The sequence below is a fragment of the Mercenaria mercenaria genome, chromosome 13 (genome assembly GCF_021730395.1).
Source record: "Mercenaria mercenaria strain notata chromosome 13, MADL_Memer_1, whole genome shotgun sequence".
Lineage (NCBI taxonomy): Eukaryota > Metazoa > Mollusca > Bivalvia > Venerida > Veneridae > Mercenaria > Mercenaria mercenaria.
Genome location: NC_069373.1, coordinates 25,645,805 through 25,672,070, shown reverse-complemented (window position 1 = coordinate 25,672,070; position 26,266 = coordinate 25,645,805). Strand labels below are relative to the sequence as shown.

Here is a 26,266-nt window from a genome sequence, read left to right as displayed (position 1 = left end):
CTATCACAGATTTAAGATAATTTCTGTCTAAAAAGAAGTCACGTAATTCATGAAGTGACGAATTAAATGAATCGTCGTCCGATATATTTTTTATGTTGATGTTTAGAAACAAATAGTATCCCATGTTTCCAAGCATGACCTTGGCTAGGGGGGTGACGAATTTGCAAGACAAAATATAACATTGTCGTGCAAATTCGTCATACTATTCAAAATTATTCGCTTATATCTCCTTTAAAGGATATTTACAGTATACAAGTGGTTTAAGCATTTTTTTACGAATCCACGCTTTCCTAATTTTGACCACACAGATTCTTAGAGTATGTAACTTGAGCTGACGTCGCTAATTACATCATTAAAAAGCACCTGTACATTTAATTAGCTTGCACATAATTACACTTGGGACCAATATGAATATATGACAATTAATTATCAATAGACAATAAAAATTCATGCAAAGGGTAATATACTGAATAGCATACAATAAGAACATATCATCGATCGTTATTTAAAACAATCATAGCCGAGTACTCCACATATTTCGGTAACAAAAACCCTTCTATCAGATTAAAATGTCGAGACAAATTCATGCGAAATGTTGCAGCTACTCTCCGTCAAAACTTGCTTCCGCTGTTCAGATGGTAGAAAATGGTACCATGTCAAAAAAAGAAGGCAGCAGCGAATAAATAAATAAACATCATTAATGAGGCTATATCTTATATTGTTTCCCGAAACAATTAGCCAGCGTTTGTATAATCTACTGAACAATAAAGATTATTGTTTGTTTTACTTTTTATAGCTCGAGTTATGAAATCTGAAAACTTAGAGCCTACTCGTCAGCATAAAACCATGTGTTATGTCTGTTGCGAAATTAGCTGTTTTTAATGTAGTTCTACAAAAATGATTCATGTTCACAATTTCCAGGTGTCGGCAAAATTTGTCATTTTTGTGCACATGCCTTAGATAAGATGCTACAGAAAATGCAGTGACAATAAATAAGATTACACAAAGCAATCTCAATGAACTAGAAAAGCTTCATCAAAATCTGCATGCAGACACAGAGGATGGGGAATATGTTGCAAGGTCGCTGGAAAACTGGCGTTCACAATGAGCGATAGGGTCAGTAATGAAAAAAAGGCGAACAAGTTGCTTGATGAATGGAGAGATAAGGTGTTGGAAGAACATTCGGGCGACGCTGATATAGTACATAAATTCTACTGTATGGCACATGTATTGTTAGGTTTTCACAACTACTCATCAGCAGACATGAAAGAACTTGAAAATGAATTATCCAGTGAACATGGTCCAATTGGAAGAAACACATTACCTCAATTTAAGTCATGGAGATCAAATGAAACTGTGGTTGAAAGAGTTGTCCGCACAACTTCTGAAGTTGGGGTTCGCGACAAATGGGACTCGTACTGTGCAGCCAGCGGAATAAAATCTGGGATTGGAAAGTATAGAGATAATAGATATAATGCGATATTCGAAACAGCAGCACAGATTTCCAGTCATCAAGATTCATTCATAGAAGTGCTTGAAATGATCGACAATCCCAACAAAAAGCTGATGAGTGTAATGTGTGACCTCAAGTCAGACATTGTAGCAGCATTACTACAGTGTTATGGCTTGTTTTATGTTAAAGTGACTGGCCCTTTCTGGAACATGATAACAGGTGGAAGTGTCCCTTACCTTGAATTGTCCCCCCACATACTGAGGTTGAAAATATTCATAGAAGAATGCAGCAAAACCCCATCCATTCTTTTAAGTGATGAACACTGGCTGGAATCAGATATGCTTGACTGTCAAAAAGTTGCTTATCACAACAGATACACTGGCTGCTTGTCAAGTCCAGATGTGGAGAATAAGAATGTCCTATTAAAATGCATTCAGACAGTGGCTGGAGCTATATTCAAAGTTATCCGAAAACAGCTGACTGATTTTCTCGAAGGAGGGAAATACTTCGGTCTTCAAGACGAAAAGGAAATAAAAAGGACAAATTTTGCAATGGTCACAAATCTCCGCTGCGAACATCATTTTGGAGACCTAGACAGCAGTCAGCGGAGGCGCCCAAGTGCTACAATGCACCATCATTCCAGCATTCAGCTGTTGAAACGTAACAGAGATGCCATGTTCCGTTGGCTGCGGGATATGAAATCGAGTGAGAGAATGGAGCTGTTAAGTGCTGCAAGGAAAGGTGGTCGCAAACTGCGTAAAATTCATCGAGACAATGAAAAAGCTGTTCTCAATGATATTCATGTTGGAATAAATGTTTTACTTACCTCTGTTGCAATTAAACTGCCTAAGTCTTTCTTTCGTTTAGCATGTTTGCCCATTTTCACATGTTGCGAAATTATTTGGTAAGTTACTTATGATTAATAAGTTCATGTTGGTATAACAAGTGCTAATTAGATAGTTGTCGACATCAATAAAGGGCATTTAAATTTTATACAGTTTTCGAGTAAAACTTCTTTCTATAAAATGCAGTTTGACTAGCTTTAGGACCGTGCGGGACCGTATTACTAGCCACAACTGCGTCTTGCTCCGAAACTTCACTTCTGTTTTTTTTTTCTATTTTTTATATACTAGTAGATGGTGTGTACCTGAAGTATAAAACAATTGCTTCGTAACTTTTGATTTATCCCTTGTTTCATTGTAAATTTTACGATAATAAATCATTGCAAATTGAAAATAAACGAGACTACATATACATGTGAAAATGATATTGATTTAAACATCGAACAATTTTCATGACTTGAAGTTAAACAGAAGTGAAGTTTCGGAGCAAGACCCGGTTGTGGCTAGTAATACGGTCCCGCACGGTCCTAAAGCTAGTCATACGTGAGGCACGTTCAGCTAGACAGTCTTGCTTTGACTACAAGAGTAGTGATAATAACATACGACTAGATTTTTGGCCGTCGTACGGGACCGTTCACTACAGGATGTTTTAAAGCCACTAATAAATATGTATCATTTCCATATGGTTTATAATAAATAATTAAAGCGTAAAGTAGTTGTTATCTATACTTACGGGTACTTGTAGAAACTTTCAACAAGAGTGAAAATTACAGCACACCAGAGGATGGAAGAAGCAGAAAACGAAAATCAGGCTTCTGTATCTTTTATTAATTCACTTTTTTTTTCTATACGAAAGGGGGGGTCCCAGTTAGGTGTCTGCGCAAAATGTTTTTTGATTTTATTTATAATTTGTGGTAATATACCTACATGTATTAAGTTTCATTAACACGTGTTACTGTTACCAGTTTTGACTTACTTTTATAGATATTCACATTTAAAGTGGGTGGGGTAATCTGACATCTGACCAGCCAGGAACACAATTTCTGTTATTTTTTAGCTCATCTGATTTTTTGAAAAAAAATGATGAGTTATTGTCATCACTTGAGCGGTTGTTGGCGTCGGCGTCGGCGTTGGCGTCAGCGTCTGCGTCGGCGTTGCCTGGTTAAGTTTTATGTTTAGGTCAGCTTTTCTCCTAAACTATCAAAGCTATTGCTTTGAAACTTGGAATACTTGTTCACCATCATAAGCAGACCCTGTACATCAAGAAACATAACTCCATCTTGCTTTTTGCAAGAATTATTGCCCGTTTGGACTTAGAAAATCAGTTTTCTTGGTTAAGTTTTATGTTTAGGTCAGCTTTTATCCTAAACTATCAAAGCTATTCCTTTAAAACTTGCAACACTTGTTCACCATCATAAGCTGACCCTGTACAGCAAGAAACATAACTCCATCCTGCATTTTGCAAGATTTATGGCCCCTTTTGGACTTAGAAAATATCAGATTTCTTGGTTAAGTTTTATGTTTAGGTCAACTTTTTCTCTTAAACTATCAAAGCTATTGCTTTAAAACTTGCAACTCTTGTTCACCATCATAAGCTGACCCTATACAGCAAGCAACATAACTCCATCCTGCTTTTTGCGATAATTATTGCACCTTTTGGACTTAGAAAAATCATTTTCTTGGTTGAATATTATGTTTAAGTCAACTTTTCTCATAAACTATCAAAGCTATTGCTTTAAAACTTGCAACAGTTTTTCACCATCATAAGTGGACACTGTACATCAAGAAACATAACTCTATCCTGCTTTTTGCAAGAGTGATGGCCCTTTTTAGACTTAGAAAATCATGGGTAGGACAATATTTCTATTATACAAAAAAAATCAGATGAGCGTCAGCACCCGCAAGGCGGTGCTCTTGTTTAAAAATGGTTCTAACTTTTTACCAGAAACTTTCATGATAAAATAACTATGCAATGGACATTCACACAACGTGTTGCATTTTAAATTGTACTGAATACTTTTTTCAGCACAGAGCCACAAAGTGGTCTAATCAAATTTACTGATTTTCAATGGACGAACTTTACCAAAAAGCTAAAACATTTTTCATTAGTTGAGATATTAAGGTGTTATTTTCAGAAGATATTGTAAACTAAATAAACATAAAAATGACAGTATATCAGTATACTCTGATTAATATTGGAAGAGTGGTACACTCTCAAACTGGGTAAAAGTGGGTGGGGTAAATAAATATTCGAAGCAACACTACAAAAATAGCTCAAAAAGTATTTGATATAAATTGATGAAATCTTGCATGAGTCTTTATATTGATATGAACTTGCACTCCTCCTATTTTTCGTCTGGCTCCGCCCCCTGTTTCTAGAGTTATGGCCCCTGAAATAGTAAAAAATGCACATTTTCACCTTGTAACACGCCTAGCTCAAACGTATTTGATATAGATTCATGAAACCTTGCATTAGTCTTAATCATGATATGAACTTGTGCACCTACTACTTTTAATCTGGGTTCGCGCCCTATTTCTAGAGTTATGGCCCCTGAAATAGTAAAAAATGCACATTTTCACCTTGTGACACGCCTAGCTCAAAAAGTATTTGATATTGAGTGTTTATCATGATATGAACTTGTGCACCTACTATTTTTTATCTGGGTCTGCTACCTATTTCCAGAGTTATGGCCCCTTAAATAGTAACAAAATGCACATTTTTACCTAATTATGTGCCTTATTCAGAAGTATTCACGGTGCCTTACTCAGAAGTATTTAAATGTAAATTCATAAAACCTTGCTTGAGTCTTTATCATAATGTGACCTTTGCACACATGGCATTCTTCTTGAGAATTTTAGCATTTATTACAGAGTTATGGCCCTTGAAATAGCCAAAATAGTGGATTTTTTGTTTGTGATGCTCATAGCTCAAAAAGTATATGGTATAGAATAATGAATCCTTTTCATATTTTTTTGAGGCTATACCCCATTAAGACTGCAAACATTTGAATTATTTCCCCTTATTTGTGACAAATGTACCGGGGGGTGGGGGGGGGGGGGTCACACCCTGTGTCCTACAGACACATTCTAGTTTTATTAAATACAGACTTGGTTGTTAAATTTTAACAACAAAAAAATCTCTTTAATAAGACTTTATACATGTGTGCCATGGAAAAATCAATGCAGAAAATTTAATGTTAATTTGAACAATAGCTTTCTTCAAAATACACTGCCTCAGGCAAAACCTTTTGTTAAATACTTTGAGCTTTCACGGTTAATTTGGTTTGTCTACATGTCATGTTCAAGGTCCATGCTTTTTCCATGGCACACATGTATAAAGTGGGAATTTTTTTGTTAAAATTTATCAATCAATGCTGTATTTAATAAAATTAAGATAGTAATAGACAATCTGAGGCCATTTCTTAACAACTGCACAATTTTTGTAGTGTTGCTTCGAATATTTATTTACCCCACCCACTTTTTCCCAGTTTGAGAGTGTACCACTCTTCCAACATTAATCAGAGTATACTGATATACTGTCATTTTAATGTTTATTTAGTATACAATATCTGCTGAAAATAACACCTTAATATCTCAACTAATGAAAAATGTTTTAGCTTTTTGGTAAAGTTCGTCCATTGAAAATCAGTAAATTTGATTAGACCACTTTGTGGCTCTGTGCTGAAAAAAGTATTCAGTACAATTTAAAATGCAACATGTTGTGTGAATGTCCATTGCATAATTATTTTATCATGAAAGTTTCAGGTATATAGATTGAACCATTTAAAAAAAATATCAGAAATTGTGTTTCTGGCTGGTCACATGTCAGATTACCCCACCCACTTTAAATGTGAATATCTATAAAAGTAAGTCAAAACTGGTAACAGTAACACGTGTTAATGAAACTTAATACATGTAGGTATATTACCACAAAGTATAAATAAAATCAAAAAACATTTTGCGCAGACACCTAACTGGGACCCCCCTTTAACGGAATATAATATTTATTGGGAAGCACAAACAATTCAAACAAATAAAGCCAAGAATGATTTACACTAGAAAGAAAAAAATATTTTGCTATGTTGCGTTCTCATATAATGCTTCCATTTGATTTTATTTCTTATTCATAACATGTACATAGATACAAACGATACCAACAATCGAAGATTATTTACACAAAATACAGATGGACAGACATATTCTATAAATCATTATGTAATAATCACACACATAACTTGACAAATACACGTGCAGTTGTTAAAACTAAACAGTATAATTCTATTTCATATTTTGTTTCTGTTCCCTTTAGTCTATTACACGGACAAAATTTTATGAAAAATATCATATACGTTATTACGAATATGCAAATATTACGAATATGAAAGTATCTTAATCTTGCCGAAAATAATACAGAATGGAGAATAAACAATTTTTGTCAGTAGTGAATACATAATATGAATTATATAATAAACACAAAATGATTTCTGTAAGCATTATCGATACACAGGTTTTTGTTTTATATGAGGCTATAAACATATATGACATTTAATGCTAATAAAATTATGTTTACAAAAAAAAAAATATATATTAAATTGTAAGTTGTTGCTTCCAAGGCTCTTATTCAGCACTATTTTTCGTAATCTTGCCCTGAAAAAAATAGCAGATAAAACATAATTTTTAACAGCTGTATGTTATACATTAATAGTTTCCTGAAATTTGAAATGTCATGTGATATAATTCGATTAATTTGTTGTTTCAAACATGTAGACATGCATCTTACTTTAAATAATACCAATGGTTTTTTTCCTGAGCGAAAACTTTAATGCCGATATTCTATGTTGTATTAAAATTAAATTTCAAATTCTTTTTTGATATTTACAAAAGCAAATAAATTCGTTACAAATTAACAAGTTATTCAAAAACTATTAATTTTAACTGGTAACTTACCTCTTAAATAATTATCAAACTCAATGCCAAACTGTGAACGAAGATTATTCGTTAGGGTTTTAAATAACGTAATCGTATTAAATTAATTGTTAGTATAACAACAGAAGTTTGCAACAAACATACAAAACTGCAAAAGTGAACTCTAAATAAAACAACTGAATTTACAAGTTTTATTGTTTATTAAGCACTGTCTCATCGTATACACTTCGTGTCAAGTGCTGTACCTGCAAAATACGAAAAGTTTCCGAAATTACCTTGCAGACGAACATTGAAACTGAAAAATTACGAAGATATTTTGTGTTAACATACACATAAATATATCTTTTGATTTTTGGTTAAAATAAAATGAAAAATAGCATATTTTAAAACAATATCATGAACATAGCAATTCACCGCGATTTCAGCGCGAAACAACACGTTCGGTGAGCATCGTGTCTGGACATGCTGTTCACCGCGATTTGCGATGAAATCACCCAGCTGGGTGGTCAAATTTCTTTGAACACGCTAGTCTGGTATCATGGTGATGGGTGTCCATTGGAACTTTTCATTTTGGACGTACTGTACATGTCTGTTGTTGGGCTGGAAAAAGATAGGTCCAAAATTTAAACTAAAAGCTATGTTGCATAAATTCTTCGTTATTTCTGTGCATACAATTCGGTTGTTTAAAGGTTAGAATATCAGAAAATTACAGGAAATAAAACATATCTTTGAAAAAGCCCTGATCTTTCATCATTTGTTTGGTTGGCACATGTTTACGATTTTAATGCTAGCAGGCCGTGATGTGCCTGAACCCGTGTAAAGTGATAATTTTGATAACACTTTGGTTTTATTAGCTCACCTGTCACATAGTGACAAGGTGAGCTTTTGTGATCACCCTTCGTCCGTCCGTCCGGACATCTGTCCGTCCGTCCGAAGTTTGTGACATGCTAGCTCAAACAGTATTTGATATAAATTAATGAAACCTTGCATGAGTCTTTATCATGATATGAACTTGCGCACCTTCTATTTTTCGTCTAGCTCCGCCTCCTAATTTTAGAGTTATGGCCCCTGAAATAGTAAAAAATGCACATTTTCACCTTGTGACACGCCTAGCTCAAAAAGTATTTGATATAGATTCATGAAACCTTGCACATGAACTGGGTCTGTAGGTCAAAGGTCGAGGTCATAAATTGAGCTCAATGATTAAATTTGTCAGTTTTTTGCCCCCCCCCCCCCAATGAGTGGTGAGGGCATATAGATTTGGTCTTGTCCGTACGTACATCCGAAGTTTGTGACTAGCCTAGCTCAAAAAGTATTTTATATAAATTGATGAAACCTTGCATGAGTCTTTATCATGATATGAACTTGCGCACCTCCTATTTTTCATCTGGCTCCGCCCCCTATTTTTAGAGTTATGGCCCCTGAAATAGTCAAAAATGCACATTTTCACCGTGTGACACGCCTAGCTCAAAAAGTATTTGATATAGATTCATGAAACCTTGCATGAGTCTTAATCATGATATGAACTTGTGCACCTCCTATTTTTCATCTGGGTCCGCCCCCTATTTCTAGAGTTATGGCCCCTGAAATAATCAAAAATGCACATTTTCACCTCGTGACACGCCTACCTCAAAAAGTGTTTGATATAAATTGATGAAACCTTGCATGAATCTTTATCATGATATGAACTTGCGCACCTTCTATTTTTCATCTGGGTCCGCCCCCTATTCCCAGAGTTATGGCCCCTGAAATAGTCAAAAAAGGCACATTTTCACCTATTTAAGTGCCTCACTCAAAAAGTATATAATGTAAATTCATGAAAGCTTGCTCGAGTCTTTATCATAATGTGACCTTGCACACTTGGCATTCTTCTTGAGAACTTTAGCGTTTATTACAGAGTTATGGCCATTGAAATAGCCAAAATAGTGGATTTTTTGTTTGGGATACTCATAGCTCAAAAAGTGTATGGTATATAATAATGAATCCATTCATAATTTTTTTTTGAGGCTATACCCCATTAAGACTGCAAACATTTGAATGATTTCCCCTTATTTGTGACAAATGTATCAGTTGGGGGCACACCCTGTGTCCTACAGACACATTCTAGTTCTAGGTCAATTTTCGGCCTCAAAAGATCAGGTCCCATAACTCTGACATGTATTTTGAGCAAATTATGCCCCCTTTTGGACTGGTTAAAGTTTTGTGTGCAAGTTACTATCTCCAAAACTAATGCAGATATTGAATTGAAACTTTATATGTGTCTTCAGGGTTATAAAACTAATGATAGCATCAAGTCCCATAACTCTGACATCCATTTTGGCCAAATTATGCTCCCTTTTGGACTTAGAACATCCTGTTTAAATTTTACATGCAAGTTACTATCTCCAAAACTAATGCAGATACTGGATTGAAACTCTAGATATTTCGACATTTAAGTTAATATTCCTACTTCTAGGACAACAATTCGAATAGTTGAGCATTTTGTTTGTTTTTGTATTTGTCCAAGCAAGCAACTAAACTCAGGTGAGTGATATAGAGCCATCATGGCCCTCTTGTTTGTTTACATTTCAAAGTGCGATGATATTGTTCAATACCTTTATGCACAATGTTGTATATATACGTCATTGACAGATTATAGTCACCTTCCAGTAGGAGACTTTGTATTGCATGGAAATTCTTCTTTGACTTGTTTTTTTTGTTGTTTTTATTTTTTTTTTCTAGAATGATTTCACTGCAGAAGAACACAAAAGTATACAAACAGCACTCAGGCAGAGATTAGGACAGGAATTTATAAGTCAGAGGGCAGGAGCAGGAGGGCAAAAGGTCATTTTTAGCTCAACTGTTCGAAGAATAGGTAGAGCTATTGGACTCACCCATGCGTTGGCATCCTGATTTAGGTAAGATTTTTATTGAGCCCGCTTGCGGAAGAAAGACTTAGTCGTCCAAATGGCTGTTCAGTGGACGTGCGTTCATCCGTGCATCCTGACGTGCGTGAGTCCATCCGGATCTGTTTGTCCGGACCATAACTTTGACATGCATGGAGCAAACTTGTTTATATTTGGCATGAATGTTAACCTCAGTGAGACGGAGTGTCATGCGCAAACCCCAGGTTCCTATCTCAAAGGTCAAGGTCACACTTAGAGGTCAAAGATCAAATTCAATAATGACTTTCGGAGCATTTCTTCTTGCATGGAGGAATTTTAATGTAACTTGGTACAATTGTTCACCATCATGAGATGGAGTGTCATGCCCAAGAATCAGGTCTCTAGGTCTGAGATCAAGGTCACTCTTATAGGTCAAAAGATACAAGAATGATAACTTGTCTAGAGCATTTCTTCTTCATGCATGAAGGGATTTTGATGTAACTTGGCACAACTGTTCACCACCATGAGACAGAGTGTCTTGCGCAAGAACCAGATCCCTAGGTCTAAGGTCAAGGTCACACTTAGAGGTCAAAGGTCAGATACAAGAATGACTTTGTCCGGAGCATTTCTTTTTCATGCATATATGGATTTCGATGTAACTTGGCACAGTTGTTCACCATCATGAGACAGAGTGTCATGCGCAAGAACCTAGAATTACTTCCCTTTGATGTTACTATAAATAGCTTGTTAACACTCTAGAGGCCACATTTATGACAATATCTCTATGAAACTTGGTCAGAATGTTATTCTTGATGATCTTTAGGTCAGCTTTAAATCTGGATCAAGTGGGGTAAAGAACTAGGTCACCAGGACAAAAAAATCAAAGTAAAAGCTTGTTAACACTCTAGAGGCCACATTTATGACTGTATCTTCATGAAACTTGGTCAGAATGTTAACCTTGATGATATTTAGGCCAAATTTGAATGTGAGTCATGTTGGGTCAAAAATTAGGTCACCAGGTCAAATCAAAGGAAAAGCTAGTTAACACACTAGAGGCCACATTTATGACCATATCTTGATGAAACTCGGTCAGAATGTTAATCTTAAAGATCTTTAGATGAAGTTCCAATCTGGGTCAGAAGGGGTCAAAAACTAGGTCACCAGGTCAAATCAAAGGTAAAGCTTGTTAACACTCTAGAGACCTAATTATAAGTTTGAAACTCATGAAAATTGATCAGACTGTTGCCTTGATGACCTCTTGGTCGAGTTCGAAACTTGGTCATGTTGGGTTCTAAAACGAGGTCACCAGGTCAAATCAAAGGAAAAGCTTGTTTACACTTATACCATGTTCAGACTACGTTTTTAATCCTATATTAACTTGGGTTTATTTTTAGCTCACCTGAGCACGAAGTGCTCAAAGGTGAGCTTTAGTGATCACCCTGTGTCCGGCGTCCGTCGTCGTCCGTCGTCCGTCTGTCCGTCCGTCCGTCGTCAACAATTTCACTGTTAACACTCTAGAGGTCACATTTTTGGCCCAATCTTAATGAAACTTGGTCAGAATGTTACCCTCCATAAAATCTTGGACGAGTTCGATATTGGGTCATCTAGGGTCAAATACTAGGTCACCAGGTCAAATCAAAGGAAAAGCTTGTTAACACTCTAGAGGTCACAATTTTGACCCAATCTTAATGAAACTTGGTCAGAATGTTACCCTCCATAAAGTCTTGGACGAGTTCGATATTGAGTCATCTGGGGTCAAAAACTAGGTCACCAGGTCAAATCAAAGGAAAAGCTTGTTAACACTCTAGAGGTCACATTTTTGGCCCAATCTTAATGAAACTTGGTCAGAATGTTACCCTTAATAAAATCTTGGACTAGTTCGATATTGGGTCACCTGAGGTCAAAAACTAGGTCAACAGGTCAAATCAAAGGAAAAGCTTGTTAACACTCTAGAGGTCACAATTTTGGCCCAATCTTAATGAAACTTAGTCAGAATGTTATCCTTAAAAAAAGTCTTGGACGAGTTTGATATTGGGTCATCTGGGGTCAAAAACTAGGTCACCAGGTCAAATCAAAGGAAAAGCTTGTTTACACTGTAGAGGCCGCATTTATGACTATATCTTCATGAAACTTGGTCAGAATGTTAATATTGATGATCTTAAGGTCCAGTTTGAATCTGGGTCATGTAGGATTAAAAACTAGGTCACCGGGTCAAATCAAAGGAAAAGCTAGTTAACACTGTAGAGGCCACATTTATGACCATATCTTAATGAAACTTGGTCAGAATGTTTATCTTGATGCTCTTTAGGTCGAGTTTAAATCTGGGTCAGCTGGGGTCAAAAACTAGGTCACTAGATTAAATCAAAGGAAAAGCTTGTTAACACTCTAGAGGCCACATTTATGACTATATCTTCATAAAACTTAGTCAGAATATTAAACTTGATGATCTTTAGGTCAAGTTTGAATCTGGGTCATGTTGGGTCAAGAATTAGGTCATGGGGGCAAATCAAAGGAAAAGCTTGTTAACACTCTAGAGGCCACATTTATGACTGTAACTTCATGAAACTTAGTCAGAATGTTAAACTTGATGATCTTTAGGTCAAGTTCGAATCTGGGTCATGTTGGGTCAAAAACTAGGTCACGGGGTCAAATGAAAAGAAAAGCTAGTTAACACTGTAGAGGCCACATTTATGAACATACCTTGATGAAACTTGGTCAGAATGTTAATCTTGATGATCTTTAGGTCAATAGGTCAGGTGAGCGATACAGGACCTTCATGGCCCTCTTGTTTAAACTTGTTTGCGTCCACACTATATGTGGTGTAAAATGTGAATTATGTAAATGTCAAGTGGTTTCTGTAATATAGCATTAAAACTACCTCGGGAGGTGGTTTTAATACTATATTAAAAATTAATATTACATTATTTTACAAGTGTGAATGCAAATGGGAGTTATAACTGGTTTAACAATCCTATATTCCCAGATTTTACCTTTTGGCGGAAGAATACCATGTGTTTCTTTTTTGTATCAAACAATTGATGCTATGGCTGGCAAAAGTAATTGGAGTGTTGACGAAACAAAAACATTAAATTGCGATATGGAGTCATGCTGATGCTCAAAATGAACTATAGATGGATGGACAGAAATTCTTAGATGAACACAGAAGTTTAAACATTGATGACTCCTTCTTGTTTCTGTCAGCCTCCTTCTTTGTAACCTTTTTTTGCTTATTGCAAAATATTTGTTTACTTGTAACATTGCAGGTATATATTTATACCCCCACCAAACATGTTTGAGGGGGGTATATAGGAGTCAGTTTTGTCACGTCCCGTCGCGTCCCGTCCCGTCCCATCGCGTCCCGAAATCTATTATCTCAGTTATTACCAAATGGATTTGATTCAAACTTAAAATACATGTTCCACCTTATCACCCACATCATGTGACACAAGGTGCATAACTCTTGACACCAAGTTTTCATGAATTATGTCCCCTTTTACTTAGAATTTAAGGTTAATTTGTTGTATTTTCACTATATCTCAGTTATTACTAAATGGATTTGATTCAAACTTAAAATAGATGTTCCACCTCATCACCCACATCATGTGACATAAGGTGCATAACTCTGACACCATTTTTTTTATGAATTATGCCCCTTTTTACTTAGAATTTAAGGTTGATTTTGAGTATTTTCACTTTATCTCAGTTACTACTGAATGGATTTGATTCAAACTTAAAATAGATGTTCCACCTCATCACCCACATCATGTGCCCACGTCATGTGACACAAGGTGCATAACTCTTACACCAAGTTTTCATGAATTATGTCCCCTTTTACTTAGAATTTAAGGTTAATTTTGTTGTATTTTCACTATATCTCAGTTATTACTAAATGGATTTGATTCAAACTTAAAATAGTTGTTCCACCTCATCACCTAGATGATGTGACATAAGGTGCTTAACTCTGACATAAATTTTTTTGAATTTTGTCCCCTTTTACTTTAAATTTAAGGTTGATTTTGATGTATTTTCACTATATCTCAATTATTACAAAATGGATTTGATTCAAACTAAAAATAGATGTTCCACCTCATCACCCACATCATGTGACACAAGGTGCATAACTCTGACACCAATTTTTCATGAATTATGCCCCTTTTTACTTAGAATTTAAGGTTAATTTTGATGTATTTTCACTATATCTCAATTACTACTGAATGGATTTGATTCAGACTTAAAATAGATGTTCCACCTCATCACCCACATCATGTGACACAAGGTGCATAACTCTGACACTATTTTTCTTGAATTGTGTCCCCTTTTACCTAGAATTTAAGGTTAATTTTGATGTATTTTCACTATATCTCATTCTGATTGGCTTAGAGCCAAAGGGAAGTAACCTTTTTTTAACCTTTGTACTGAGTTTCTTCCCCTTAAATTCCAGGAATTAGTCTATTTTTAGAAATCCTATTTTTAGATTTTCAATATTTTAGGTATTTTTCTAACTTTTTTATTATAAGTCCTATGTAAAAAATAAAAACATTTTTCCGTGGTAACATGGGTCGGTAAAACACTTTTTTGTATTCACTTTTAGTGTATCTCTAATATTAGAGATTTAATATATTTACTAGTATTACTATACTAGTATTATACTAGTATTACTTATATGTGGAAGCCCAGGATGAAGTACTCCAAAGTATTTTTAAGATTCCTTATGGTTGCCATTCTTCTGTGACAAGACCGTATGGTGGGGGTATGAGTCACTCCTGTGACAGTTCTAGTTAAACCACATTTCTTTGCCTAGTGTGGAAGCAAACTAGATTATATTTTGATGGGTTTTTAAATGTCAAATACCAATTATAGCCAGTTAGCACCTGATAAAAATAAAACCAATCTGCTAGTGTGAACATGGTTTTAGAGGCAACATTTATGACCATATCTTAACGGAACTTGGTCAGAATGTTATTCTTTATGAACTTTAGGTCAAGTTTGAATCTAGCTTGTGATGGATCAAAAACTAGGTCACCACGTCAAATCAAAGGAAAAGCTAGTTAACACTCTAGAGACCACATTTATGACCATATCTTAATGAAACTTGGTCAGAATGTTAATCTTAATGATCTTAGGTCAAGTTCCAATCTGGGTCAGGTGGGGTCAAAAACTAGGTTACCTGTTCAAATCAAAGGTAAAGCTTGTTATTACTCTAGAGACCTATGTTAAAGTTAAAAACTCATGAGAATTGATCAGAATGTTTGTCTTGATGACCTCTAGGTCAAAATCGAATCTGGGTCATGTGGGGTTGAAAACCTAGGTCACCAGTTCAAATCAAATGAAAAGCTTGTTAACACTCTAGAGGCCACATTTATGACCATATCTTCACGGAACTTGGTAAGAATGTTATTCTTGATGAACTTTAGGTCAAGTTTGAATCTAGATCATGATGGGTGAAAAACTAGGTCACCACGTCAGATCAAATGAAAAGCTTGTTAACACTCTGGAGGCCACATTTATGACCATATCTTCATGAAACTTGGTCAGAATGTTATTCTTGATGATCTTTAGGTCAAGTTTGAATCTAGGTCATGTGGACTTTTCTATTTGATGTTTATAAAACTTTGTCAAAATGTTTGTCTATGAAATCAAGGCCAAATTAACTTATCAAGGGTTAGGCCAAAATTAAAATTGTGTTTGTTTGCCGTCTCCCTACCTACCCACTTTAACAGCTGCGCCCCAAAAGTTTTTATTGGACAATGCTGGTCATTTTTTTATGCCCCCGGAATCTACTGATGCGGGAGGAATATAGTGATTGTCCTGTCCGTTCGTCCGTTTCGTCTAGCATCAATACCCCTTACTAGAATGACTTGATACTAATGCAGATGTAACCTGTGACCATTCCTCATCTTCAGACATCACCTGACCTCTGTTTGACCTTGACCTTGACCTCATTTTGGACTTAGGTTGCTTTATATGGGCCATCTCTTGGTTAACCAAATGGGACCGTTTCGTCTAGCATCAGTACCCCTTACAAGAATGAATTGATACTAATACAGATGTAAACTGTGACCATTCCTCATCTTCAAACATCACCTGACCTCAGTTTGACCTTGACCTCGTTTTGGACTTAGGTGCAAAATCTACCGACAAGGATGCCACCGGGGGCATCAAGCGCTTATTGAACGCAGCTCCTTGTTTTTAAGTTGCAATATGACAAGTGCTGGATACATTTCAAGTAGGCAAATTAGTAAGTAAGAAACTTTGAATTGTATTATTTAATATCATCCTTTTATACAACATATACAGATCTGTCTTATTTTCACAGAAGAAATATTCTGTAAGAAATAATCATATATCTACTTGTAAAAGTATAATCTGCCCACCAAAAATAAGAAAAAAGAAAGAATTGCCTACCTTCCTACCCAACTTAAAAAGTAGGGTCGGGAGACAGCAAACAACAACTTTTTTTAAATGTGGCCTTAGAATTAGGTCAGGTAAGCGATACAGGGCCTTCAGGGCCCTCTTGTTTTTATTTGGCACAGTGAGACAGAGTGTTGTGTGCAACTCCCAGTCCTTTTGACAGCTGGCGGGTTTGACATGTTGCCCGTAGGCATCTAGTCTGTGTAAGCTGGTATCTCAGTAACCTTGTGAGAATGAATTAAAACTTCACACACTTATTCACTTTGATAAACTAACTTACACTGCACATGTTTTATAACTTCTATGGGTGGTTTTCAAAATATTGAAGCAAAAGTGTGACATAGGGATTGAAAATTCAAAGCTTTTTAGCTCACCTGAGCACAAAGTGCTCAGTGTGAGCTATTGTGATCGCTCACCATCGGGCATCCGTCCGGCCGTCCATCATCCGTCCATTCACATTTAGTTTGTTTACACTCAAGCATCCACAATTTTTAAGCAATCTTAATCAAACTTGGTTACAATGTTTTTGGTCACAAGACCTCGGGTGAGTTCGATTATGGGCTAGATCAGATCAGTAGGTCCAGAGTTATATGCCCTTGATTGACAAAATTTGCTATATTTCACTTTGTTAGCTCACGCAAAGTGCTCAAGGGTGAGCTTTTGTGGTCAATAATTGTCCGCCATTCGTCCGGCCAGCGTCCGGCCGGTGTCTGTCAACACCTAGCCTAAACCACCAGTCCAATTTTGATGAAACTTCACAGGAATGTTCCTTGCATGATCCGCATTAAAAATTAGTCAAAGAAATGAATTCCATACAGAACTCTGGTTGCCATGGCAACCGAAAGGAAAAACTTTAAAAATCTTCTTTGTCCAAAACCACAGGGCCTAGGGCTTTGATATTTAGTATGTAGCATCATATAGTGGCCCTCTACCAAGAATTTTCAAATTATCCCCCTAGGGTCAAATATGGCTCCGCCCCGGGGCTCACATGGTTAATATAGACTGATATAGGAAAAAACTTTAAAAATCTTCTTGTCTGAAACTACAAGACCTAGGCCTTTGGTATTTGGTATGTAGCATTGGCTTGTGGTCCTCTACCAAGATTGTTCAAATTATGCCCCTCAGGTGAAAAGAGGCCCCGCCCTGGGGGTACGAAGTTTCACAAACACTTATATAGGTAAAACTTCAAAAATCTTCTTCCTGAAACTGCAAGGCCTAGGCTTTTGATATTTGGTATGTTGCATTTCCTAGTGGTCCTCTACCATAATTGTTCAAATTATGCCCCTGGGGTGAAAAGAGGCCCTGGCCCGAGGGCCCAAAGTTTTACATAGACTTATATAGGAAATTTTTTAAAAAAATCTTACTGTCAAAAGTTCAAGGCTTAAGCCTTTGATATTTGGTATGTAGCAATGGCTAGTGGTTCTCTAACAAGATTGTTCAAATTACGCCCCTGGGGTGAAAAGAGGCCCCGCCCTAGGGGTCACTTGTATATGAGTTATATAGGCAAAAATACTTCAAAAATGATCTGATCATATTTCCTAGATTATTCAGTTATAATTACCTGATGACCCCAAGTAATTAGGGGTCACTTGACTGTGACCTTGACCTACTGACCTACTTTTTTAGCCCACCATCTCAGATGATGGGCTATTCAAAATACTCTGCGTTCGTGATCCATCCGTCCATCTGTCTGTTAACAATTTCTCGTTATCACATCTCCTCAGAAACTACTGGGGGGCTTTTGACCAAACTTTGTCAGAATGATGTATTGGTACCCTAGTTGTGTCCCCCTGAAGATCAGACTGGTTCAAAAAAATTTGAGTGAGTTATGGCCCTTTGTTTATTTTTATAATTTACATAGATTTATACAGTAAACCTCACTTATAAGGAACTCGGATATAAGGAACACTCAGTTATGAGGAACAGCTTTCAGTTCGCCGATCTAATTCCTTCTTTGTTCAATATAAAAATCCTCGGTTATAGGGAACTCGGTTATAAGGAACACTCGGTTATAAGGAACACTTTTTCCAGTCCCAAAGTACGAAATTCAATTGAAAAACCCCTCGGTTATAGCGAACAGACATAAAGAATTAAAAAAATATTGGAAATCGGAAATAATTAGGAGAATCGCTGGTGGCGTCGGAGTAACGTCGGCACTTACACGCGCTTTCATGCACATGAATAAACACATATTTTATTTAGAACTATCATCTTTAATTTGTTAATTCACGGATATGATAAAAATCATCACTAACATTTACCAAATACTAGACGATAGTAGACTTATATTTACTCAAGATTATGTTCGAGAGCTACTTGTATTAGGTAGGTGAACGAAAATCAGTAACGGTCACCAAACCTTGGGATATTAATATTGGTCATTATTGTCTCAAAAGATTCTAAATAAATATACTAATTACGTGTAATTAACAATAGCAAACAGTCCAGTTTACCAAATTTTCAATTGTAAACATTATAGCAGGTGCTAAATATGGACAATAGCATAACTATGTTGGTATAATTTACACTTTAATCTGTATGTATTGTTTTGATTTTGCTATATTAATGAAGGTTTCTCTTTTCGAAGATTTGAGTTCTGTATGAAATTTCCCTTGTACATGTACATGACAATGTATGTACATGACAATGTTCGCAAAATAAAAATCTGAACATTTATTTTATATTAGTATTGATATCTATTCTCGAAAAATTTAAGGGGAGAAACTGCAACATATGATATAGTCATAGTCATTCTTACCGACGTACATTTTGTCTTAGTTTAGGTTTAACGCCGTGTTACAACACTATTTCAGTCATATACATGCAGGCAGTTTACTTACCATTTCTTCAGGAAAATACCGGTATTACTACTTGACTCGCAACATTCTCACATAAAGATTCATGGTCGGCCCGGAGTGTGAACACATAGCCCCTTTCAGACGTCAGTCAAATAGTGTTTACTATACAAATTGTGTTCGGTATACAAACCTCGGTTACAAGGAACTAGTTCCCTATACGGATATAAGGAACCTCGGTTATAAGGAACCATTTTTAGAAGTCCAAAGCTGTTCCTTATAAGCGAGGTTTACTGTAGAGCTTTGATATTTAGTATGTAGCATCATCTAATGGTCCTCTACCAAGATTATCAAATTATTTCCCTGGGGTCAAATATGGCCCCGCCCCGGGGGTCACATAGTTTATATAGACTTATGTAGGAAAAAACTTTGAAAAACCTCTTGTCCAAAACCACAGGGCCTAGGGCTTTGGTATTTTGTATGTGACATCATCTAGTGGTCCTCTACTAAAATTGTTCAAATTATTCCCCTAGGGTCAAATATGGCCCCACCCTGGGGGTCACATGGTTTACATAGACTTATATAGGGAAAAACTTTGAAAATTTTCCTGTCCAAACCACAAAGCTTAGGGCTTTGATATTTGTAATGTAGCATCATCTAGTGCATCTTTACTAGGGATGGGAACGAATATTTGAATATTCGAAAATCGGTCGAATATTCGAATATGAAAATCAAATTCGAATATTCGTAAATTATTGTATTATTTTTTTTTTTTTTCAAAATAAGTATCACTGATTTTGGGCAATATGAGCGTGCTAATTCTACAGAATAAAACCATGTCATGTTTGTTTATTGCGTATCAAATGATGTCCAATTAACAAGAAAATAGCAATGCATAATTGGCAGGGGCCATCGTTACGGTTTAACAGTTTGCAACAGGCGTCCGTGTGTCAGATGCATGTCAAAAGATGTCCAGTTAACAAGAAAATTGCAATGCATAATTATCTGGGGTCATCGCTACGGATTAACAGTTTGTAATTGGCTTAAATGTGATATCTTTTTATCTTTTGTTCATTTTTATTGGCGCCTGTTTTATGTAACAAGTTGTAGATTTTTTTTTTGAAAACAATACCAAACTTGTAGATATTGTCGATCTTTTCACAATATTTTGTACGACGTCTCAGACCATCCGCAGAATCGGTTTTCATCCGCCATCGGCCGTATTCGAATTAAATTTTGAAGTACTTTATAATAAAGTCAAGAAATAACATATGATTGATGCATAAGTTCATGTTGAAGGAGGTTTAAGTCTGCCTTACTTGCTTTTTACACGACGATTTTTACACGCCGATTGAAAATTTTCAAAATAGCGGCGGTAATACAACAACGCGTCACTTGTTTAAATGGGACGACCTGCTATTTTTTAGATAAAATTGCGACAGTCTAAATTATAATCGTTTTGATTTTTTGTATCATTTTGAAGCTAAAACACTGAATTAGTTAAATCTGTTCATGGTTATACTGACAGAATCGTGAAATAAAACGCTAGGATTGGCGGGTTTTGCTAGGTAGGATCGGGTTACCCGAAACAAACATTTTTTGGCCTTATAACGTACGATGATCCACGCTTTAAAAAAATGAATACGTTGTGTATATGCAAATCACTTAATAAGAATTTAAAGCTTCCATTAAAACAAACCGAATATGCGAATATATTCGAATATGGCAAATCGAATATTCGAATATTGATTTCAGTATTCGTTCCCATCCCTAGTCTTTACCAAATTTGTTCAAATTATCCCCCTAGGGTCAAATATGGCCCCACCCCGGGGGTCACATGGTTCACATAGACTTAAATTATATAGGTAAAAGCTTTTAAAATCTTGACATGAGTTGACCTTGATCTTGACCTAGCGACCTACTTTCACATTTCTGTAGCTACAGCCTTTCAAATTTGGACCACATGCATAGTTTGGTGTACCGAAAAAAAATTTGACCTTGACATTGACCTAGTGACCTACTTTCACATTTTTAGCCCACCATCATCATGGTGGGCTATTCAAATCACTCTGCGTCCGTGGTCCGTCCATCCGTCATTCCGTCCGTGCATTCGTCCGTCAGTTAACAATTTATCTTTATCGCATCTCCTCAGAAACTACTGGGGGGAATTTGACCAAACTTTGTCAGAATGATGTATTTTACCTTAGTTGTGTCCCCCTGAAAATCAGACTGGTTCAAGAATTTTTGAGTGAGTTATGGCCCTTTGTTTTTTTTTTTATAATTTACATAGATTTATATAGGGAAATTTTTTGAAAATCTTCATGTCCAAAACCACAGGGCCTAGGGCTTTGATATTTAGTATGTAATATCATCTAGTGGTCCTCTACCAAGATGATTCAAATTATATCCCTGGGGTCACATGGTTTATATAGACTTATATAGGGAAAAATTTTGAAAAACCTCTTGTCCAAAACCACAGGGTCTAGGGCGTTGATATTTTGCATGTGACTTCTTTAGTGGTCTTCTACTAAGACTTTTAAAATTATCAACTTAGGGTCAAATATGGCCCCGCCTTTGGGGTCACATGGTTTATGTAGACTTATATAGTGAAAAACTTTGAAAAACCTCTTGTCCAAAACCACAGGACCTAGGGCTTTTATATTTTGCATGTGACATCATCTAGTAGTCTTCTACTAAGTTTGTTCAAATTATCCCCCTAGGGTCAAATATGGCCCCGTCCTGGGGGTCACATGGTTTACATAGACTTATATAGGGAAAAACTTTGAAAATCTTCTTGTCCAAACTACAAAGCCTAGGGCTTTGATATTTGTTATGTAGCATCATCTCGTGGTTCTCTACCAAGTTTGTTCAGATTATCCCCCTAGGGTCAAATATGGCCCGGCCCGGGGTGTCACATGGTTCGTATAGACTTGTATAGGGAAAAGCTTTTAAAATCTTCTTGTCAATAACCTACAACATTCAAATTTGGACCACATGTATAGTTTTGAGTGGCAAGATGAACATTGACATGAATTCACCTTGATTTTGACCTAGTGACCTACTTTCACATTTCTGTAGCTACAGCCTTCAAATTTGGACCACATGCATAGTTTTGTGCTCCGGAAAAAAAACTTTGACCTTGACACTGACATAGTGACCTACTTTCACATTTTTGAAGGTACAGGCTTCAAATTTGGACCACAGGCATAGTTTTGTGTTCAGAAATGAAATTTGACCTTGATTTTGACCTAGTGACCTACTTTCACATTTCTCAATCTACAGCCTTCAAATTTGGACCACATGCATAGTTTTGTGTACCGAAATGAACTTTGATCTTGAGATTGACCTAGTGACCTACTTTCACATTTTTCAAGCTACATGCTTCAGATTTGGACCACATGCATATTTTTGTGTTCTGAATTGAAATTTGACATTGATTTTTATCTAGTACCTACTTTCACATTTCTCAAGCTGCAGCCTCCAAATTTGAAGCACATGCATAGTTTTGTATACCGAAATGAACTTTGACCTTGAAATTGATCTTGTGACCTACTTTCACATTTCTCAAGCTACAGCTTTCAGATTTAGACCACATGCACAGTGATGTGTACTGAAATGAAATTTGACCTTGATTTGGACCTTGAGCTAGTCTTGAAATTTGGAACAATCAAAAATGGCTCAATAGTGGGCACCAAGATCACTCTGATCTCTTGTCAAATTTGGACCACATGCATAGTTTTGTGTTCCGAAATAAAATTTGACCTTGATTTTGACCTAGTGACCTACCTTCACATTTCTCAAGCTACAGCCTTCAAATTTGGACCACATGCATAGTTTTGTGCACTGGAAAAAAACTTTGACCTTGACATTGACATAGTGACCTACTTTCACATTTTTGAAGGTACAGGCTTCAAATTTGGACCATGTGCATAGTTTTATGTTCAGTAATGAAATTTGACCTTGATTTTGACCTAGTGACCTACTTTTACATTTTTCAAGCTACAGCCTTGAAATTTGGACCTCATGCATAGTTTTGTGTACCGAAAAAAAATTTGACCTTGACATTGACCTAGTGACCTACTTTCACATTTTTAGCCCACCATCATCATGGTGGGGTATTCAAATTACTCTGCGTCCGTGGTCCGTCCATCTGTCATTCCGTCTGTGCATTCGTCCGTCAGTTAACAATTTATCGTTATCGCATCTCCTCAGAAACTACTGGGGGGAATTTGACCAAACTTTGTCAGAATGATGTATTTTACCCTAGTTGTGTCCCCCTGAAAATCAGACTGGTTCAAGAATTTTTGAGTGAGTTATGGCCCTTTGTTTTTTTTTTTATAATTTACATAGATTTATATAGGGAAATTTTTTGAAAATCTTCATGTCCGAAACCACAGGGCCTAGGACTTTGATATTTAGTATGTAATATCATCTAGTGGTCCTCTACCAAGATGATTCAAATTATATCCCTGGGGTCACATGGTTTATATAGACTTATATAGGGAAAAACTTTGAAAAACCTCTTGTCCAAAACCACAGGGTCTAGGGCGTTGATATTTTGCATGTGACATCATCTAGTGGTCTTCTACTAAGATTTTTAAAATTATCAACTGAGGGTCAAATATGGCCCGCCTTTGGGGTCACATGGTTTATGTAGACTTATATAGTGAAAAACTTTGAAAAACCTCTTGTCCAAAACCACAGGACCTAGGGCTTTGATATTTTGCATGTGACATCATCTAGTAGTCTTCTACTAAGTTTGTTCAAATTATACCCCCTAGGGTCAAATATGGCCCCGTCCTGGGGGTCACATGGTTTACATAGACTTATATAGGGAAAAACTTTGAAAATCTTCTTGTCCAAACTACAAAGCCTAGGGCTTTGATATTTGTTATGTAGCATCATCTCGTGGTTCTCTACCAAGTTTGTTCAGATTATCCCCCTAGGGTCAAATATGGCCCGGCCCGGGGTGTCACATAGTTCGTAAAGACTTGTATAGGGAAAAGCTTTTAAAATCTTCTTGTCAATAACCTACAACATTCAAATTTGGACCACATGTATAGTTTTGAGTGGCAAGATGAACATTGACATGAATTCACCTTGATTTTGACCTAGTGACCTACTTTCACATTTCTGTAGCTACAGCCTTCAAATTTGGACCACATGAATAGTTTTGTGCTCCGGAAAAAAAACTTTGACCTTGACACTGACATAGTGACCTACTTTCACATTTTTGAAGGTACAGGCTTCAAATTTGGACCACAGGCATAGTTTTGTGTTCAGAAATGAAATTTGACATTGATTTTGACCTAGTGACCTACTTTCACATTTCTCAATCTACAGCCTTCAAATTTGGACCACATGCATAGTTTTGTGTACCGAAATGAACTTTGATCTTGAGATTGACCTAGTGACCTACTTTCACATTTTTCAAGCTACATGCTTCAGATTTGGACCACATGCATATTTTTGTGTTCTGAATTGAAATTTGACATTGATTTTTATCTAGTACCTACTTTCACATTTCTCAAGCTGCAGCCTCCAAATTTGAAGCACATGCATAGTTTTGTATATCGAAATGAATTTTGACCTTGAAATTGATCTTGTGACCTACTTTCACATTTCTCAAGCTACAGCTTTCAGATTTAGACCACATGCACAGTGATGTGTACTGAAATGAAATTTGACCTTGATTTGGACCTTGAGCTAGTCTTGAAATTTGGAACAATCAAAAATGGCTCAATAGTGGGCACCAAGATCACTCTGATCTCTTGTCAAATTTGGACCACATGCATAGTTTTGTGTTCCGAAATAAAATTTGACCTTGATTTTGACCTAGTGACCTACCTTCACATTTCTCAAGCTACAGCCTTCAAATTTGGACCACATGCATAGTTTTGTGCACTGGAAAAAAACTTTGACCTTGACATTGACATAGTGACCTACTTTTACATTTTTGAAGGTACAGGCTTCAAATTTGGACCACGTGCATAGTTTTATGTTCAGTAATGAAATTTGACCTTGATTTTGACCTAGTGACCTACTTTTACATTTTTTCAAGCTACAGCCTTCAAATTTGGACCTCATGCATAGTTTTGTGACCCGGAAAAAACTTTGACCTTGAGATTGACCTAGTGACCTACTTTCACATTTCTGAAGGTACAGCCTTCAAATTTGGACCACATGCATAGTTTTGTTTACCGAAAAAAACTTTGACCTTAACATTGACCTAGTGACCTACTTTCACATTTCTGAAGCTACAGGCTTCAAATTTGGACCGCATGCATATTTTTGTGTTCTGAACTGAAATTTGACATTGATTTTTACCTAGTACCTACTTTCACATTTCTCAAGCTACAGCCTAAATGTGTGGCACTGTAAGACGACGTGTCGCGCGCAAGACCCCGGTCTGTAGCTTAAAGGTCAAGGTCACATTTAGACATTAAAGGTCATATTTCATGATAGTGCATTGATGGGCGTGTCCGGTCCATATCTTTGTCATTCATGCATGGATTTTAAAATCATTGGGCATCAATGTGTACCACAGTAAGACGATGTGTCGCGAGCAAGACCCAGGTCCGTAGCTCAAAAGTCAAGGTCGCACTTAGACGTTAAAGGTCATATTTCATGATAGTGCAATGATGGGCATGTCCGGTCCATATCTTTGTCATTCATGCATGGATTTTAAAATAACTACGCATGAATGTGTGGCACAGTAAGACGACGTGTCGCGCGCAAGACCCAGGTCCATAGGTCAAAGGTCCTAAACTCTAACATCGGCCATAACTATTCATTCAAAGTGCCATCGGGGGCATGTGTCATCCTATGGAGACAGCTCTTGTTAGTAAAAAGATCGACGTCGGTAAAAACTTATACATCTGAAATACCTATTTTGTTACAATTTCTGTATGAGAATAATCTGAAGCTAATAGATAATTACCCATTAAACAGTTTAGTTTGGTCTAACAAGCAAAT

General features: G+C 36.4%; 1 protein-coding gene across 7 annotated transcripts in view; it reads left to right on the top strand.

Moving 5' to 3' along the window:
* LOC123529306 (DNA repair protein RAD52 homolog) overlaps positions 1-26,266 on the top strand; it is a 199,916-nt gene that overhangs the window by 4,963 nt on the left and 168,687 nt on the right. For 5 of the 7 annotated variants that reach the window (XM_045309591.2, XM_045309587.2, XM_045309585.2 and 2 more), the window contains exon 2: positions 9,943-10,044. The exons of the other annotated variants lie outside the window; for them this stretch is intronic. In XM_045309591.2, coding sequence (XP_045165526.1) covers positions 9,943-10,044 — 102 coding nt within the window. The remainder of the gene's footprint in view (positions 1-9,942; positions 10,045-26,266) is intronic. 7 annotated transcript variants of the gene reach the window in all.